Here is a 19227-nt window from a genome sequence, read left to right as displayed (position 1 = left end):
AATTTTGGCAAAAAAATGTTTATTAAAAACAAGTAAACTGAGAACAGGATGTCGTTGGAGGATCAAAGGCCCAAACTGTTAAGTTAAGACGGTAAAGGGGTGTGACTAAAAGTGTACCAGCGGACGAAGTTGTTCCGTAAACTTGTATACATACGTGTCACTGCAAGGTAATAAAACAATTCTTTTGATCAAAACCTAAAAGTTTTGTTCAAACCTGGAAGATGAAAAAATAACTGGATGTCTTGTTTCCATTTTATAGCATTTTTTTTCTACCTTCAAGTTTTTAATGTGATATTGCTCGTTTTTTTGTAAATAAAGGTTAGGTTAGATTTTATGATACTTTGAAGGAGTTGATTTTTATAACTAATGTTTTATTTGTAAGAGATTTCGATTACTTTTGACAAAGGTCACTCTGTGTTTACCTGTCATAGCAGTGAACAATTTGGAGGTTGAAATCCCTTTGCTTCAAATTGATAATTCGTGATAATTCCTTTAAGCAAATCTAGGCATAAAAAGTAAGATAATTAAAGGCACTTCAGGGCATAGCCTAAAAATAGTTTCTGCGTTTATTGATCAGAATATAAACTAAACTGTTTAAAAATATTTTGGTATAATTTTTGGTCACACTTATCAAAATGAAGATTGCAGCCTAAAAAATTCGAATTCTTTCCTGACAATCGAAATCCAAGTGCAACAAATTTGCGTTTTATATTATGTTGAACTGGAAGAAATTGTCTCAGCAAATAAATGTTTAATTACATTATGTTTACCTATTTTCTATTGTAAATTTAAAATAAATTATTCTTATTGCGTTGTGATAATTCGGGTATAAGCCTAAAATTAGGGCTGTTGAAAAGGAAACATGTTCAGAAAACAATTCTTGTTACGTAATATGCGGAAAAATTATAGTCACGACATTTTACTGAGATTTAATATTCTTCACCCCAAGCCTCCCCTAATGTGCAAACATATAGCTCAAATTATATGCTTCCCATGCATTTCGCCATGCGTCTTTCTTGTTTCAACCCGTTTACTCGTAATTTGAATCAACTCTGGCCGACATCAAGAAACGGAAAAGCAAATGGGAAAAGTATAATTTGTGCTAAATGTTTTCACATTAGAGGGTTTGGTAAAGTATAGTGTAATCGAAGTAAAAATATGTTCACTACCATTATTCTACAAATTATGAAATAAGAATTGTTTTCTTGACATGTTTCCTTCTCAGCAAACCAAATTATATGCTTCTGCCATAATTTGTACTGAATGTTAACTTTAAATGCGGTGTTGGGTCCGTAATAATAGTTGATTCGTCTTCAACATTTAGTGGTTTTCTAGCTTTCTTTTTTTTACCTCCCTCTTGTAACAATGAAAACAAATTTGGTTGGCTGTTGAACATGCTTGTAATTGTTTTGTAGTTCTAAGCCCCATTTAGCGGAGTTTGAAACTGACGGCTGGCTGATCCAATTTTATTTACAATGACGACCCGATTGTTTTTTTTTTTTTTTTTTTTTTTTTTTTTTTTTTTTTTTTTTTATTGATAACTCTATATTCAGACTGTTTTTTGGATATTACCGTTGACGATTTAACGATCATACAAGCAATAAATAGTAAAAAGTAGAGAAATAAAACCAACAAATTTTGTAATTTAAAAGGGTTGTTTAATACAAGATAATACTCTATAAAGAACGGAGCTTTTTAATTTCAGAAGTTTTGGCGAAAATAAAATTTTTCATCAGCAGTCGTAAATGGGATTTTAAATCTATTCTGATGGCATATTTTTTTTTCTTAGCGGGCTTGGGATTTGACTTCGTATTATTTGATGCCAGACTTTTTCAATAATCAATGCAGCTAATGGTTGAAAAAGAAAAAAAAATAGTAGTAATAGTGAAAATCTTGTGGTATCGCCAGAAACAACAAAATTGTCCCGCAAGCACTTATGATCCTTTAATATTCTCTTTATTATTTTAGTTTTTTGTAGTTTAATGAAGCCTGCCTTTTTAGTGCTTTTTTTAACCTTTTGCTAGCCAAGTCAATAAACTCTACTTTGTAATGTTTTGAGAATCGCAGTTTTTTTGGTAATTTAGACTCAAAGGTGATGGACCCATCATAAATTCAAGGTGTTGGGCTTGCCAATAGTTAAACGAACCTGTCAAACCAAAAAAAAAAGAAAAAAAAAGAAAAAGGATTTGAGTGAATCATAGGGTGGATTTTAGGATAATCCAGGGGGATAACATTTCTAATTACCATTTAATCCTCTAACGAAAAAAAAAACAACTCCTAATTCTACGCAGCCTTTTGTGCTCAAATAATCAAATACCTGATTATAGTTTTGAATATTGTGATTTGAATATATTCTTGTTTTCTTTTGAATATTACAAGGCCAAGATCAGTCTAAATTAAATTCAAAGAATTCTATGAATTGTAATGTGTTATCTTTTTAGAATATTTTCAAACACAATCTTTTTATTTAGAAATATAACACCTTTTGATGAACAACAAAGGCATGTCCAGGGGAGGGTGAGCCGTGCCAAGCATATTTCAGAACTACTCCACCACAGAATATTTATTCTTTTTTGGGAGGGGGATTGTTATTGTCTGACACAATGTATACACTATTAAATAGGGCTGATGTCCCAGTTATTTATTTATTTCCAACCCATCAAACGATATCAAAAATGCACAGAGACGGAGTTTAAAATAGAGAAAAAGATAAAAAACAGGGTAAAAAAAAACATAGCAACGTTTATCAAAACAATTAATAAAGATCACCTATTAAACACGGAAAAACCGTTACATACATACAACTTTAAACATCGTTGTATAAAAAGGAAATGCCAGGGATGAAATTGATTGTGGTTGTATTTCAAAATCATTTTTGACAGAGCTATTGCTGGGTTGGCCATTTTATATCTGCGGATTGATGAAATTGAATAGAAGAGCCCATATTTTTCAGAGGTAGATTCCAAACCCAATATAGAATAATCACTCTCAATTATACTGAAGATTTCCTCGATACACTGTATTATCCTGCGTCATAGCCTTTGTGTGGGTCTAAAGCTGTGTAATTTTTCTGTTTTCTTTAAATAAATAGATTAATTGATTAGATTAGATTAAGGACACGATCAGCATAACAGACTTTTTGGTTTTGTGCCACCTTAGTGCATGAGAATACGCGATTTGACGATTGTCCAAGACGCCATCGTTAAAAAGAGTAGGCGAAGTGATAGCACCTTGACGCGTAACTATACAAACAGAAATAAAAATATCCAGATAATTCGATGGGCTACTTGACGAGCACGTGTTAGTTTAGATGAATTGGAAAAGCGGTAGTCGAAGTGGATTTGTAATTTTAATGCGCACTACTGATATCATTTTCTTAATATGCGAATAATAGAGGGACTATCGCCTCTTTTTGGCGTGTGAAGGAAGATGACTTTGTATACTAATGAGTCAAATGCGTGCTTAAAATCGTGTACTGCTAGAATGAGACTTTCTTCGGCCAATTCAGCTTCCACTAACACATGAGCTACTGGACTAAGTGCATCAGAAAACTGTTGTAATCCGAAAACCAAACTGGTATGGCAGAATGCTACATTACTCCTTAAATTCATCAATTAATATCAGCTCAAAAAGTTTACAGAATGTAGTTGAGATTGTTATAGGCCTAAAGGCCGAAAACTGAATTCTAGATTTGCCTTTCTTAGGGATATGAGTGACATCACCAATGCAAAAAGACGACGGTATTGTAAAAGTATCAAAAATCATCAACGTGACCAAGCCTGGGTGAAGCGTTACAAGTAATACAGAACATTGGGTGGAAACACGAGGTATCACGGGATGAGAAATGGTCGGCAGAACCGCATCTTGAATACAAGGCCGCATTCACTGTATTCTTCTGTGACCGACCTAGTGATTAAAGCACCTTTTTTGGCATGAAAATGTGCGGTTGACCTGGCAGTCTTTTGTAGCCTATTTTTAAAAATACATTCAGGAATAGGAATTACACAGATACATTCAGGAATTATACACTGGACTGACATCCTAGCAAGCAGTCAACTTGAAAATTGCAGTTTTATCACCTCCCATCTAGTGTCCTAGAATAAGTCGCGTAGCAAAAATTTGTTCTATGAGAATACCATAGTTTGGGCCTGGGGAATTTTTTACTTTCCCTCCCCGCTTCAAAAAAAAAGTATTAAGCATATAGAAATTGTAGGATAGACAATCATTCGAAGGGTGTGAGCGCATTCGGCACACGAGTGTAGCCACATTACACTGCTTTGACATTGATCTGCGCAAATAGAAAAAGAACTTGAAAAAGAACTTTTGAATATATCTCTTATTTACAGAATATGAACGATTTTAAACTACGAAAAGCGAATCTGTTCGAAAAACAGAAAATCAAATAATTTCTATATTCTTTCAGCGTGAAGAAACCACTTTTCAGGAATTTTGAACCCTTGAAACACCAATGTACCCAAATTCATTTGTCTCAAATGAACATACACAATTTTCATCTTTATGATTTGTTTCCCTAGTTTGGTCCAGTCGCTTAATTAATGTCATGTATTATCAAATTAAAAAGGAGTTAAAGTTTTTATAAGTGTCAATGGCTGAAATTTTGTCCAGTTTAATGGACTATGTGTTCCTTTCGTTTATTCCTTCTCATTCCTTTCGTTTAGAAAGCCATATGAGTTTGATGAAAGATTAAAGAAAATACTTAAAAGCAATTATTTACCACAGTAAAAATAAGGGTGGGGTCGGCCCATAAAACATCCCAACCTTCAAGAGGGCCTCCCGAGTGCGTAAGACTGTATTTAAAAGGAAGAACAGCCCAGTTTTACATTATATGAACTTTTGTTGATTATTTTGATAAGTATGATTAGTGGTAGATGCAAACTTTTCTTTTTCTTTTTATGCTTAGGATGTATATTTCTTGTAGACGCATTTTCCAATTTCTAAGACTGAAAATGGCTTATACTGGTGCGCTGGACTTAGAAAAGAATGAAGTTACTTATTTTGGAGATAATAAGCTAAACGGTAGTAAGTGTTTCCTTTCTTAGTTTCTAGTTTGATGATTGAATTTACAATCCCACCCTTTCCCCCCCCCCCACTCCTTTATATATTTACCTGAAGGCTCAGGGAGGGTTAGACAATTTGGGCATTGAAATATGCACCTTTTAGCCATATACCCCCGCCATCCATCGCCTACACAATGACCAACTGCCCCGCTTCTTTAAAGCCAGTGTGTAATTGTATATTACTACATACAATTTTATAAAAACTAGCTGTTGGTGTGGCGCTTCACGCCCCCTCCAAGCCCCCCCCCCGCGCGCGTAAGTCGTTACGCGCCATTGTAGTTGTGTCCCTGTGTCCCACCTGTGAATATAGACAGATATATATATATATATGTTTTTAACTACGTAAAACTTGCGAATATACAATATTCTTCGGTGTCCATTTGTCTGTGCATATAAATAGATTGTCAGGTCTACCGACTCTTGAACATGCAACATATAATTGTCCATGGGGAAACAATCCGTATTCAGATCTATACCGCATTTTTCTAATAATTGCCCTTGGGCTTTGTTGATGGTAATTGCTAATCGAATATTCCCTGTGTCCCCGTCGTCATTTATATATCCCCCATGTGCCCTTCCGGCGTCCTCGTTGTAGTTGTGTCCCTGTGTCCCGGTCGTGGTAATTTCTAATCGAATATCCCATGTGTCCCCGTCGTCATTTATATATCCCCCATGTGCCCTTCCAGCGTCCCCGTTGTAGGTGTGTCCCTGTGTCCCGGTCGTCATTTATATTCCCTGTGTCCCGGTCGTCATTTGTGTTCCGGTGTCTCGGTCTGTAATTTCTCTTTGAGTGTCCCGGTCGTCATTTATATTCCCTGTGTCCCGCTTGTCATTTGTGTGTTGTAACTTTGTTCACGATCCCATTCTACACATGTAGAAATAGAAGCAGTACGATTAGGTGAAGGCATTCCCAAATGCTTGAGAAGTTTGTTTGCAATAGATAAGCACAAATCTTCAATCATAACTAAAGTGTAGTTACAAATTTCAGTTGTAAAGGTCATATCTGACCTTTCTAGCCGTTTTCGGTGGAGTATATTCTCGGCCATTTACGATTTGTATTTCTCCCATAACTCTGTAGGAGATGAAGGAGAGTAACTTTTGCCGGAAGACACGGGCCGTAACGTCATGTCTGTGAACCGGCGATTGTCCAGGATGTAAAAGCTGTTGTATCTAATCCCAAGATGAATTATATGTAAATGTAATAAATGACGAATCATTAATCTATAGACATAATATTTCATTGCGCTGCATTTCTTATCCATTTCTTTGTTAGTGGCTGGATTTATCAATTTAGTATTAAAGTGATAGCCGTCGGCTCCATCCCAAAAAATGATAGGATATTGTAGGGCATCGTAGCATCAATGAGTTTAAGCAATACTTGTCAACTGATTGTTTCGCCTATAAAGAATATTATCTCGAGGTAATAACTGATCACCGACCATAACGATTGCCACTTCGTTGATAGTTGCATATCAGTAGGCATCAATTCAATCCCAAACCCAATCATCATCCCTATCATTTTCAGTTTTGATACGTTTTGACTCTCGCTGTCCAGGTTGATTTTCATCCAACTGCACGGTTTTGCGTTCTTTAGCCGCAAGCCTTTTGACATTAACTCTTTGAGCAGCTTCCTCGGCTGTTTTTTCTGCCATTGTAGGATTTATACTAAAATTTCTCTTTGGATTAACTATTCGAGCAGCTTTCTCGGCTGTTTCTTCTGTCAATTTAAGATCTATACTAAAAATTTCTCTTTGAAACGCATTCTTATATACTTATAATGACGTCATATACAAAGCCTTTCACGTCATATACAAACATACTATATATATATATATATATATATATATATATATATATATATATATATATATATATATATATATATATATATATATATATATATATATATATGACGTCATAATGCTCAATCCTTATAATGACGACAGTTGACAAACTTGACGTCATTCGACAAACAACTTATATATATATATATATATATATATATATATATATATATATATATATACATATATATATATATATATATATATATATATATATATATATATATAGATGAAGCGAATCAACTTACTTAAATCAAGGATTAAGAAAATTTTCCATAAACCATTTATCTTGAATGGGCTATGTGACTTTTCAGGAACGAATGCGCTATTATGCAGCATTACGTCCTCTGAAACTGGGAAGCTTTAATTTTCATTAATTTTAATTGATACTCTTAAGCTGATTGGCTATCTCAATATTTTCAATGGATGTAACTTAGTCCTCTTTGGGGCAATATCGTAGTTTGGTGCCACAAACTAGCAGGAAACGCCATTTACCCGCTGTACGATATTTTTGGTCACTTAAAAAGGGTCCTAGAACGTACCAATATTACTGAAAAGAACTAATGAAATATAGATATTCATATTGCAATTAGTACGTTCATTTTACACTTCAGTCACATTTTGGCTTTATTTCTACTCGTCTTAGGTTTAATTTAGCTCTTTACTCATAAATAACGACGAAGACCACACCGCCTTTCCATCACAAACACCAAAAACAAGAAGAATAATACGTAATTTTTTAGACAGTGGGAAACAAATTAGAATGAATATTTCGGCCGTATCTCCAAGGGCCGTCCTCAGTAATACAAATAAGAACAAACAACTTACAAGAGGATACAATCAATAAAACTAAAATGAACAGTTTTTCAAAACATTCCCATCATTCTTACCTCAGCGAAGTTCAACCAGGACTGATAAATAAATTGTTATGAAACGAGACAATTCATTGAAATGAAAGTAAATGATTTAAAAACACGTTTTTAGTGCCAGCCTAGCTTTTTTTTTTCGCTGCTGATCTTGTAGGTCTATTTATGACACGTTCTGTGTTAATATCTATTGATTTTTTATAATATTTCGTAAGGTCATTTTTAATTAAATTTGTGTATAGAGTATTCAGTGAATATTCTCCTAAATCCCTATTTAAGGAAATATTATTATTAATCTTAAGTCTGATTTCAATTGCTTCTCGAACTACTTGCTTTATGCCTAGATCATTGCAAATAATGGCGGTTTCTTCACAAAGTATTTTGTGGCTAGGATTTTCGAAAACATGGCTGCTTAAAGCAGAATCAAAAGAAACAGAAGTAATATTAGAATTCAGACATCATCTTTATGTTGTTGTAGGCGTTTCTCGAAATTCTGGTGGGTTCTCCCTACATAGAATTTGCCACAGTCGTATGGTATTTCATATACACCTCTTTGGCGAGTAACTGGAGTCTTATCTTTACCAGAATTTAGGAGACTTATGACTTTCAAATTGTTAGTAAATACAACATACAGATTATTTTGTGTGCATACTTTTTTAAGATTTTCTAGTGATTTTTAGGATATATGGGAGGTAAATTATGCTTTGGGGCTTGTCGGGATTCTCACATGGTAAATTATCGTTGATTTTATGGGAGTGTCTTTTCACTCTACGGTTAATTGTATTATTAATAAATAAAAGAGGATACCCATTTCCAAAAAGTATGTCCCTGATAAAGTCTAGTTCAGCTGTGATGTAGGAATCAGAACAAATATATAGGGCACGATCGACGAGAGCTATTACGACACCTCTTTTAACTTGTGGGGGGTGGTTTGATTCAAAATGTAAATATCTATTGTTTTGTGTTGGTTTTCTGTAAATAGTAAAATTGAGTTCATCTAAGTTACGAATAATTAGAATATCTAGGAATGATATTTTATTTGCAATTTCAATTTCTAAGGTAAACTGTAAATTCCTATCATATGTATTAAGGTGATCTAAAAAACCCCTAAGTTCATTTTCCCCATAGCTTTGAATTCTCTTTTTCACCAAAGCTCTGAATTTTAATATTATTTATGTTTCTTTTGATTTTGCTTTAAGCAGCCATGTTTTTGAAAATCCTAGCCACAAAATACTTTTTGAAGAATCCGCCATTATTAGCAATTAAATAAAAAGAAACAAGTTTTTTTTTACGGAAAGTAAGAAGCGACATTAAAACTTAAAACGAACAGAAATTACTTCCTATGAGAATGGGGCTGCTTCCTCATCAACGCCCCGCTCTTCACGCTAAAGTTTGATTCTTTCTCTTAACTCTACTTTTTAAAACAGTAAAAAACTTTAGCGTAAAGAGCGGGGGGTTGATGAGGAAGCAGTCCCTTTCTCATACGAAGTAGTTTCTGTTTGTTTTAAGCTTTAATGTCGCTCCTTACTTTCCGTTAAAAAAAAAACTCCGCAGATGAATAATTAAAACGAAATTTGCATTTTTTTTTTTTTTGGCTAAATGGCTTTCTCGTACTTTTGATCGAATGATTTTGAGAAAAAAAGGAGCGGGGGAGGAGGCCTAGCTGCCCTCCGATTTTTTGGTTACTTAGAAAGGCAACTAGAACTTTTAATTTTTTACGAATGTTTTTAATAGTAAAAGATATACGTAACTTATAAATTAGCTTACGTAACGAACTTCTGTATTCTCGTGGTTTTATTACATATATCAGGGGCTTCACCACCTCGTCATTACTTCGCTCTTTACACTAAAGCTTAAATTTTGTCCCAATTTCTTAAGAATGACCCCTGAATCACAAAAGCCGTAGAATAAGTAGTTGAAATTACTAAAAATACTTTAGCGTAAAGAGCGAGGTATTAGGAGGAGGTGAGCCCATCATATGCGTAATAATTTCTGTTCGTTTTAAGTCTTAATTCTGCTCCTTAATTTCAGTTGAAAAAAAACTTTTTCATATTTATTTTTTCATTTTTTTTAATAATGCTAGAAAATCCTGCGCTCCCTTCACGGAAATTTTTTTCCCCATAATAAATTACTCCAAGGAAATTTCCCCCAACATATCCCCTTCTTCTCAACCCCGCGAACCAAAAAATCCCCCTGAAAACGTCTGTACACTTCCAAATAACCATTACTATGTGTAAGCACTGGTCAAAGTTTGTAACTTGTAGCCCCTCCCACGGGGGCGGTGAGGGAGTAAATCGTCCCCAAAGACATAGTTATAAGGTTTTTCGACTACGCTGAATAAAATGGCTATCTCAGAATTTTGATCCGGTGACTTTGGGAAAATAATTAGCGTGGGAGGGGGTCTAGGTGCCCTCCAATTTTTTGGTCACTTAAAAAGGGCACTAGAACTTTTCATTTCCGTTAGAATGAGCCCTCTCGCGAGATTCTAGGACCACTGGATTGATACGATCACCCCAGGGGGAAAAACAACAACAAACAAACAAATAAACATGCATCCGTGATCTGCCTTCTGGCAAAGAATAAAAAACTCCACATTTTTGTAGATAGGAGCTTTAAACTTTTACCATAGGGTTCTCTGATACGCTGAATCTGATGGTGAGATTTTCGTTAAGATTACATGACTTTCAGGGGATGTTTCTCCCTATTATCTAAAATAAGGCAAATTTTTTCAGGCTCGTAACTTTTGATGGGTAAGACTAAAATTGATGAAACTTATATATTTAAAGTCAGTATTAAAATGCGATTCTTTTGACATAGCTATTGGTATCAAATTCCATTTTTTTAGAGTTTTAGTTACTATTGAGCCGGGTCGCTCCTTACTACAGTTCGTTACCACGAATTGTTTGGTGATCTAGGCATAAAGCAAGTAGTTCGAGAAGCAATTGAAATCAGACTTAAGATTAATAATAATATTTCCTCAAATAGTGATTAAGGAGAATATTCACTGAATGCTCTATACACAAATTTAATTAACAATGACCTTACGAAATATTATAAAAAAGCAACAGATATTAACACAGAACCTGTCACAAATAGACCTATAAGATCAGCAGTGAAAAAAGCTAGGTTGGAATTAAAAACGTGTTTTTAAATCATTTTCTTTCATTTCAATGAATTGCCTCGTTTCATAACAATTTATTTATCAGTCCTGGTTGAACTTCGCTGAAGTAAGGATGCTGGGAATGTTTTGAAAAACTGTTCATTTTAGTTTTATTGATTGTATCCTCTTGTAAGTTGTTTTTTCTTATTTGTATTGCTGAGGACGGCCCTTGGACATAGGGCCGAAATATTCGTTCTAATTTGTTTCCCACTGCCTTAAAAAATTCCCTATTCTTCTTGTTTTTGGTGTTTGTCTCCTTACTCATCTTTGAGAAACTTTTTTTTTACGGGAAAAGTTTCTTTTTAATTTAAATTCAAATATTTTTTAATTGACATAGTTTTATTCATTGTTTAATAATAAGAATATTTATTAAGCTTTTGCCGGCTTTTTTTCCGCAAGAATCAAGATTTTGGGTTGTTATTTATATACTAGGCAAAATTTTGCAACAAACTTTTGTTGCACTGTAGTACTTTATATAAGCACTTGAGATGAATTTGAGAAATGAATTAAAAATCTGCATATTTTTTGTGCTTTTAATGAGCATAAGCAGCACCTTGTCATCATCTTGTCACAAACCGGAAAATATTAATCGACCACCCTCTTCAGCATGCTCTAAAACTTTGAACTTAATTGCCTTATGCGTTCCGGATGTATCGCAGATACACCTTTTGACAAACTTGAATGTACATTGTGTCTTTTAATGGTCCACATAGTTTCATTTTATTTGGTTCACTGTTCCCCTTGACATACAAAAATTTTAACTTGACGCTTGGCTTTTCCTTAGATATAGCAGTTAAGCCCTTTTGACAACCTTGGATGAATATTGTGTCTTGATTCAGTTCAACATCGTCAACAAGACGCCTTTAAAGTTCCAGCGTAATAGCCTTAGCTATTCTGTGCCCTTTTGGCATTCTAGATTCATATAGTATCTTTTGATTTAGTCTTATATCCCCTTCAACTCTTCCTGAAAGTTTCTGCTTAATACCCTATCCTGTTCCTGAAATATTGCCTCTATGGCATTAGGACAACGTGGATGCACTTAAACTCTTTCGATATAGTTCACTAGGTGTTGTAGTAGTAGTACTAGTAGAAGTAGTAGTAGTAGTAGCAGTCCCAATAAAAATAGTAGTAGTAGCAGTAGTCGCAGTTGTAAGCAGTCACATTCGCAACACCAAGCAGTCGTCGAAAAAATTGCAGTCTAGTGTCAGATGTTTCAGGCTGAATCTAAACTACTGGCCGCTAAAAATGTTACTTGACCCCAGGTATATCGGAAGGTTCGTTGTAAATGGACTCACAGACCTTACCGATTCAAGAAATGAGGCTTGTTCTCCTCTATGATTCAGCATGGGTAGGGCTACTATCTGGCTTGGGAACAGGGATGGTGCAGGTGGACATTACACACCCTTGGAAAGGAATCGGAACGAAAACAAAAATTTTGGTTTTTAATCCTATCCATCTGAAAGGAGAGAGTGTACGCCCCTTTTGAAGACGGCGTCATCTCTTTAACAACTCTTCACCATGTCTTTTTTAAGCATTCTAGTGAGTTCGATGGAAAAGTTCTCTTTGTATTCTATCCGGGACAGAAAAATCACATGAACAAAACAGCGTCACAACGTGTCTTCACGAATCGTACTCAATCTTCTTTGCTCGTGGACAAACATCGGCATAATTTTCAACTTTCAAGTACAAAACTTAACGTATGATTATTGTTCTTTAATTAAAACAGATAGAAGCTTAAAATAACTGAGTTCCCATCTAAAGGATAAATCAGAGGCAACGCTATAACGTTGCCTACAGTAAAGGCCATATAGGTGCAATGTTTTATTATTTATTTAATTTTTATCAAAAGCACTTCATATGGGAGGTTTCGCCGTATAAACTTCAGATGGGGTTCGCTCGATTGGAAACCGGAAGTTTTAGTGCCCTTTTTATGAGTCAAAAGTAATCGGAGGGCACCTGTCCTCCCCCACGCCCCCTTTTCCCCAAATATATCTGATAAAAGTTTTGAGATAATTTTTTGTAAAAAAAAATTGACCATTTCCAATTGGCGGGCGTTGTGAGTTATGCTCTGGGGGCATATATGGTTCTTATATAAGTGATTCTCATATAAACTTCAGAGAGGGCTCATCTGGTTGGAAATTGAAAGTTTTAGTTCACTTTTTAAGAGTCAAAAGAGATCACAGGGAATTTAATCCCCCCCAAGCCCTTTTCTTCCCAAACCCATCCGATAAACTTTTTAGGTAGCCCTTTTGTTGAAAATAGTTTAAAAATCACATAATGAAAACTCTGGGGTAGACAGAACCTCCAGTGTCCAGGGGGCAGGCGTTTTAAGTTGCACCCTAGGGGCGTATGTGTTTCTTACAGAAGGGATGCTCGTATAAACTTCAGAGAGGGCTTGTTTGATTGGAAAATAAAAGTTCTAGTTCACTTTTTTAAGAGTCAAAAGAGATCAGATGGTAACTAGTCCCCTATGCCCCTTTTTCCCTTAATGCATCCGATGAAAAATTTTAGATGGTCATTTTGATAAAAAATAGTTCAAATATTATATAACAAAACTCTGGTGTCAACACAACGCCCCAGGGGCAGGTCCTTATAGATATGTGGCTCTTATAGAAGGGATAATCGTATAAACTTCAGAGAGGGCTCATTTGATTGAAAATTAAAAGTTCTAGTTCACATTTTAAGAGTCAAAAGGGATCAGAGGGTAACTAGCCCCCCACGCCCCTTTTTCCCCAAATACATCCAATAAAAACTTTGAGATAGTCATTTGGATAAACATAGTTCAAATAGTATATAACAAAACTATGGTTTCGACACAACGCCCCAGTGTCAGGTCCTTATAGATATATGGTTCTTATAAAAGGAATAATCGTATAAACTTTAGACAGGGCGCATTTGATTGGAAATTGAAAATTTTTGGTCACTTTATTAGGTTCAAAAAAGACCAGAAGGTAAGTAGCCATCCTCCACCTCCCCACGTCCCTTTTCCCTAAACCCATCTGATAAAATATTGAGATATTCAGTATGTTAAGAATAGTGTAAACATAAGATAATAAAAACTTCTGGGTCGAAACCCAGTAAGTTTTGTAAGTTATGTTCTGGGGGCATTAATGGTTCTTATAGAAGAGATGCTCGTATAAACATTAGAGAGGGATCATGTGATTGGAAAATTGAATTTCTAGTTCACTTTTAAAGAGTCGAAAGAGACCGAAGGGTAACTACCTCTTCTTCCCCTCCGAGCCCTTTTTTCCTCAGACCCATCCGATTTGCGATAGCTATTCTTTAAAAAAAAGCAAGTTCAAAAGTCTGATAATAATAACTTCAGAGTCGACACAAACCCCCAGAGCCCGCGGGCAAGTGTTTTAAGTTATGTCCCGAGGGCATACAAGGTCTTTATGTAACGTTGGTATTAACTTCAGAGGTGGCTCATTTGGTTGGAAATTAGAAGTTGTAATCAGTTTTTTTTATGAGTCAGACGGGATCGACGGTATCTACCCCCCCCCCCCCCCCCTCCAACACACACACCCTCTTTTCTGCACATAAATCCAATAAAAAATTTGAAATTGTTAGTTTGCTTGAAATAGTCCAACGATCAGGTAATAAAAATTTCGGCGTCAAGATAACCTTCTTTAGAGCCCGTGGGACGCGTTTTAACTTTTACCCTGGGAGTATATAATGTTTTTATAGAAAAGTGTTCATATAAACCTCGGGGGGGGGGCTCAAATCTAAATGAATAGATATTGAAAGTTCTAAATCTCTTTTTAAGATTCAAAGGTGATCCGGTTGCAATATACTCTCCTCCGCCCCCCCCCTTCCAAATGCATCTGATCAAAATATTGAGATAGCAATTTATTTTGAAATATTCCAACGATCATATGACAAAACTTCGAGGTCAGCATCTCCCCTGAAACCCGGAGGAAGGGTTGTAACTTATGCCCCGAGGGCTATAAAGTTCCTACGGAAAAGTTGGTCATATAAACTTTGGAGGGGACTCAAACAATTGTATTTTTAAAGATCTAGTTCCCTTTTTAAGAGTCAACAGTGATCCGATGGCAGCTAGTCTCCTCCCACCAACCCCAAGGCCATAAGGCTCCATTTTTTTTCTCCAGGGGCACTTCAAATGCAAGGGGTGGAGTTTTAAGCTTCGAAGGGGGCTGATTCAATTGAAAATAATAATTTCCAGGGCCCTTGAGTCAAACGTGATTGGAGGGCATCAAGTCCCCTCTCCCATTCCCTCCTTTCTCCAAATGCATCCAATCAAAATGTTGAAATGGCTGTTACATCCAAAATTTTCAAGAGGGGAAGTAATTAAAATAATTATTCCTCGGGGTTGACGAAACCTGCCACTGTCCCCAGGGCAGGTAAGCTATGCAACCTGTCCATTGTTCATATATAAGGTTTTTGTAGGGGTAATCATATAGATTTCGGGAAAGCCTCATTCGATTTAAATTGTAAGTTTTAGCTACATTTTTAAAATTCATGAGTAATCAGACGATAGGTACCCACCCCCAACACGTCTTTTTAATGCTTTTGATCAAAATATTTAGTTAGCCATTTTGTCCAAGATCGTCCAGATGTAAAATAGGTATGATTCCTGGTCTAAACCCCCCTAGCCCAGGGGAAATGGGTATAAGTTATACTAGCAGCCCACTGTTAACATGCAAATTTTCTATGGAAGGCGCGGTCGTATAGACTTTGGAGGAAGTTCATTCGATTTCCCTCAAATGCATCTTATAATTTTTATTAAATAGCCATTTTGTTCAAAATAGCCCTAAACTCAAATTTTTGTAACTTACCGGTTGAGAAATCCTCCATAGCTCACAAGGAAAGGATTGTAACTTATGTAAGTTGCCCATTTTGAGAATATAAGTTTTTTGTGGAAGGAGTGGACGTAATAACTTTGGAGGGGGATAGTTTGATTGGAATTTGAAACTTTTACTTCTTTTTTAAGAGTCAAAAGCGATCAATAGACAATTAGCCCCCCCCCATCACTTTCCTAAAGGGCTTCCGGTCAATCGTGAGATAACCATGTTGTTCAAAATGCTTCAAAGGCCAAATAATTATGCTTCCGGGTTTGAAACATCCCTCCACCCCCGGGGAAATAGCTCTGAGTTGCGGAACTTGCTTATTGTTACTTTAATACTTTGTTTACTTTGATACCCTGTTTACTTGAATGCTTTCTTTACTTTAATACTTTGTTACTTTGATATTAGTTTCGATACTTTGATGAATGTTTAATGTTTAATGTAAAAAAATATTTTGAAATAAAGAATTTTCCGAAAAATTGAAACTTTTTGCAATGAAAAACAAACAAAAATAAATAAAAAAAAAAACTTTCCGAAAAAGAATTTTTTTCAAAGAAAAGTAAAAGCCATACTAAACTTAAGATCAGCAGATACAAACACCTTTTAAAACCCAAACTAGAAACAATAAGAAATTACTATTAAAGAATAAATGAAACCCAAAACCAATAGAAATTAAATAAACAATCATAACAAAAAACATACAACAAGCACTAATATAAATGAATAAACTGCAAGAAATTACTAGTCAAGAATAAATGAAACCCAAAACGAACAGCAACCAAATAAACAATTATAGCAAACAAACATACAGTGGATACTAATATAAATGAATAAATAAGTCTTAAAACGAGTGAAGTTTAAATTGAATATGCAAATCAAGCTTAAAACGAAGAAAAATCACCACAAACCAGAGTTCGGGTTTTGCATCCTTTAAAATGGAATATTTGTGTGCATCAAGTCATGGCTAATTGTAGAAAAAGCCAAGACAGATAGTCCATTTGAGTGAAATAGTCCATTTAAACCTGGCATTAATTTCCCCCGTTCATTGTCGACGTTACCATCTCCCACTTATGTTACACCTCTCATGTCAGTCCACAATGCCGAACTAAAAGTTGAAAACCTACTACGCCATTGGTGCTTTACTGAAAACTATATATGTCTTGAAAAGCCTTGGAAAGAACAAATAAAATCAAACCGAATATTTGATATAGAATGATATTAGTTGTTGAAAGATGATCGGTTCAAGATTTTATTTCGCAGTAATCTTATTTTTATATTCAATGCTGTAATAAGTGGAAAAGAAAATATTTGCCATATAATTCGCTGTCAGTGAAGTGCCAATGACAGAGTAGACTTTAGACTTTTATAGTTGAGAAAGGGGGCCATCTATTTTTATCCAACTCTTGTTTGTAGTGAACTATATTTGTCTGGAACACTCTTGGAAAGAACTAATAAAATTAAACTGAATATTTGTTCTATAATGATATTAATTGCTTAAAGCTCATCACTTCAAAATTTAATTCTACTCCAATTTTTATTCTTATTTTCAATGTTGTAATAAGTAAAAAAGAAAATATTTGTCATATAATTTTTTCTCTCACTGCATTGAAAATAAACATAAGAACTAGAGTAGAATTTAATTTTTAAGTGATGAGTTTTCAGCAAATAATATCATTATTTATCAAATATTCAGTTTAATTTCATTGGTTCTTTCCAAGACTGTTCAAGACAAATATAGTCAAACAGTTCGTTGTAACGAACTGTAGTAAGGAGCGACCCGGCTCAATAGTAATTGAAACTCTAAAAAATGGAATTTTGATACCAATAGTTACATCAAAAGAATCGTATTTTAATACTGATTTGGAATATATAAGTTTCATCAAGTTTAGTCTTACCCATCAAAGGTTACGAGCCTGAGAAAATTTGCCTTATTTTAGATAATAGGGGGAAACACCCCCAAAAACTCATAGAATCTTAACGAAAATCATACCATCACATTCAGCGTATCAGAGAACCACAGTGTAGAAATTTCAACCTCCTATCTACAAAAATGTGGATATTCATATTTTTTGCCAGAAGACCGATCACGGGTATGTATTTATTTGTTTGTTTGTTTTTTTTTCTTTTTTCCAGGGGTGATCGTATCGACTCAGTGGTCCTAGAATTTTGCAAGAGGGCTCATTCTAACGGGAATTAAAAGTTCTAGTGCCCTTTTAAATTGACCAAAAAAATTGTAGGGCACCTACGCCCCCTCCCACGCTCATTTTTTCCTCAAAGTCACCAGATCAAAATTCTGAGATTGCCATTTTATGGCAATCTCAAAAAAACCTAATAGTCAAAAAACCTAATAACTATGTATTTGGGGACGACTTACTTCCCCACAGTCCCCGTTGGAGGGACTGCAAGTTACAAACTTTGACCAGTGTTTACATGTAGTAATGGTTATTGGGAAGTGTACAGACGTTTTCAGTGACATTTTTTTGGTTTGGGGGGGGGAAGTTTAGGGAGGCTTCGTGGGAGGATCTTTCCATGAAGGAATTTGTCATGGGGGAAGAGAATTTCAATGAAGGGAGCGCACGATTTTCTAGCATTATTTAAAAAAACAATGAAAAATAAATATGAAAAGGTTTTTCAACTGAAAGTAAGGAGCAGCATTAAAACTTAAAACGAACAGAAATTATTACGCATATGAGGGGCTCACCTCCTCGTAATACCTTGCTTCTTATGCTAAAGTATTTTTAGTGATTTCAACTATTTATTCTACGATCTTTGTGATTCAGGGGTCCTTCTTAAGGGATTAGGACAAAATTTAAGCTTTAATGTAAAGAGCGAGGTATTGACGAGGGGGTGAACGAATATAGAAGTTCGTTATGTAAGTTAATTCGTAAGTTACGTATATTTTTTACTAATGAAAACATTTGTAAAAAATTAAAAGTTCTAGTTACCTTTTTAAGTAATCACAAAATTGAGGGCAGCTAGGCCTCCTCCCCTCTTCCTTTTTCTACAAAATCTTCCGATTAAAACTATGAGAAAGCTATTTAGCCAAAAAAACATTAATATGCAAATTTGGTTTTAATTATTTATGTAAGGGGAGCCAAAATACAAACATGCATTAATTCAAAAACGATCCGAAATTAAATAAAAAAAAAACAAGTTTTTTAACTGTAAGTAAGGAGCAGCATTAAAACTTAAAACGAACAGAAATTATTACGCATATGAGGGGCTCACCTCCTCGTAATACCTTGCTTCTTATGCTAAAGTATTTTTAGTGATTTCAACTATTTATTCTACGGTCTTTGTGATTCAGGGGTCCTTCTTAAGGGATTAGGACAAAATTTAAGCTTTAATGTAAAGAGCGAGGTATTGACGAGGGGGTGAACGAATATAGAAGTTCGTTATGTAAGTTAATTCGTAAGTTACGTATATTTTTTACTAATGAAAACATTTGTAAAAAATTAAAAGTTCTAGTTACCT

At 34.9% G+C, this 19227-nt stretch overlaps 1 protein-coding gene across 6 annotated transcripts in view; it reads left to right on the top strand.

Annotated features, from left to right (window-relative positions):
* LOC136031203 (uncharacterized) overlaps nt 1–19227 on the top strand; it is a 91388-nt gene that overhangs the window by 37736 nt on the left and 34425 nt on the right. The window contains exon 3 of one of the 6 annotated variants that reach the window (XM_065710618.1): nt 4940–5040. The exons of the other annotated variants lie outside the window; for them this stretch is intronic. Within the exon in view, the coding sequence (XP_065566690.1) occupies nt 4968–5040 (73 nt within the window). The 5' untranslated portion in view covers nt 4940–4967. The remainder of the gene's footprint in view (nt 1–4939; nt 5041–19227) is intronic. 6 annotated transcript variants of the gene reach the window in all.

The sequence above is a fragment of the Artemia franciscana genome, chromosome 1 (assembly GCF_032884065.1).
Source record: "Artemia franciscana chromosome 1, ASM3288406v1, whole genome shotgun sequence".
Taxonomy (NCBI): Eukaryota; Metazoa; Arthropoda; class Branchiopoda; order Anostraca; family Artemiidae; genus Artemia; species Artemia franciscana.
The sequence above is the reverse complement of the archived record's forward strand: the minus strand, read 5'-3'. Positions and strand labels throughout refer to the sequence as shown.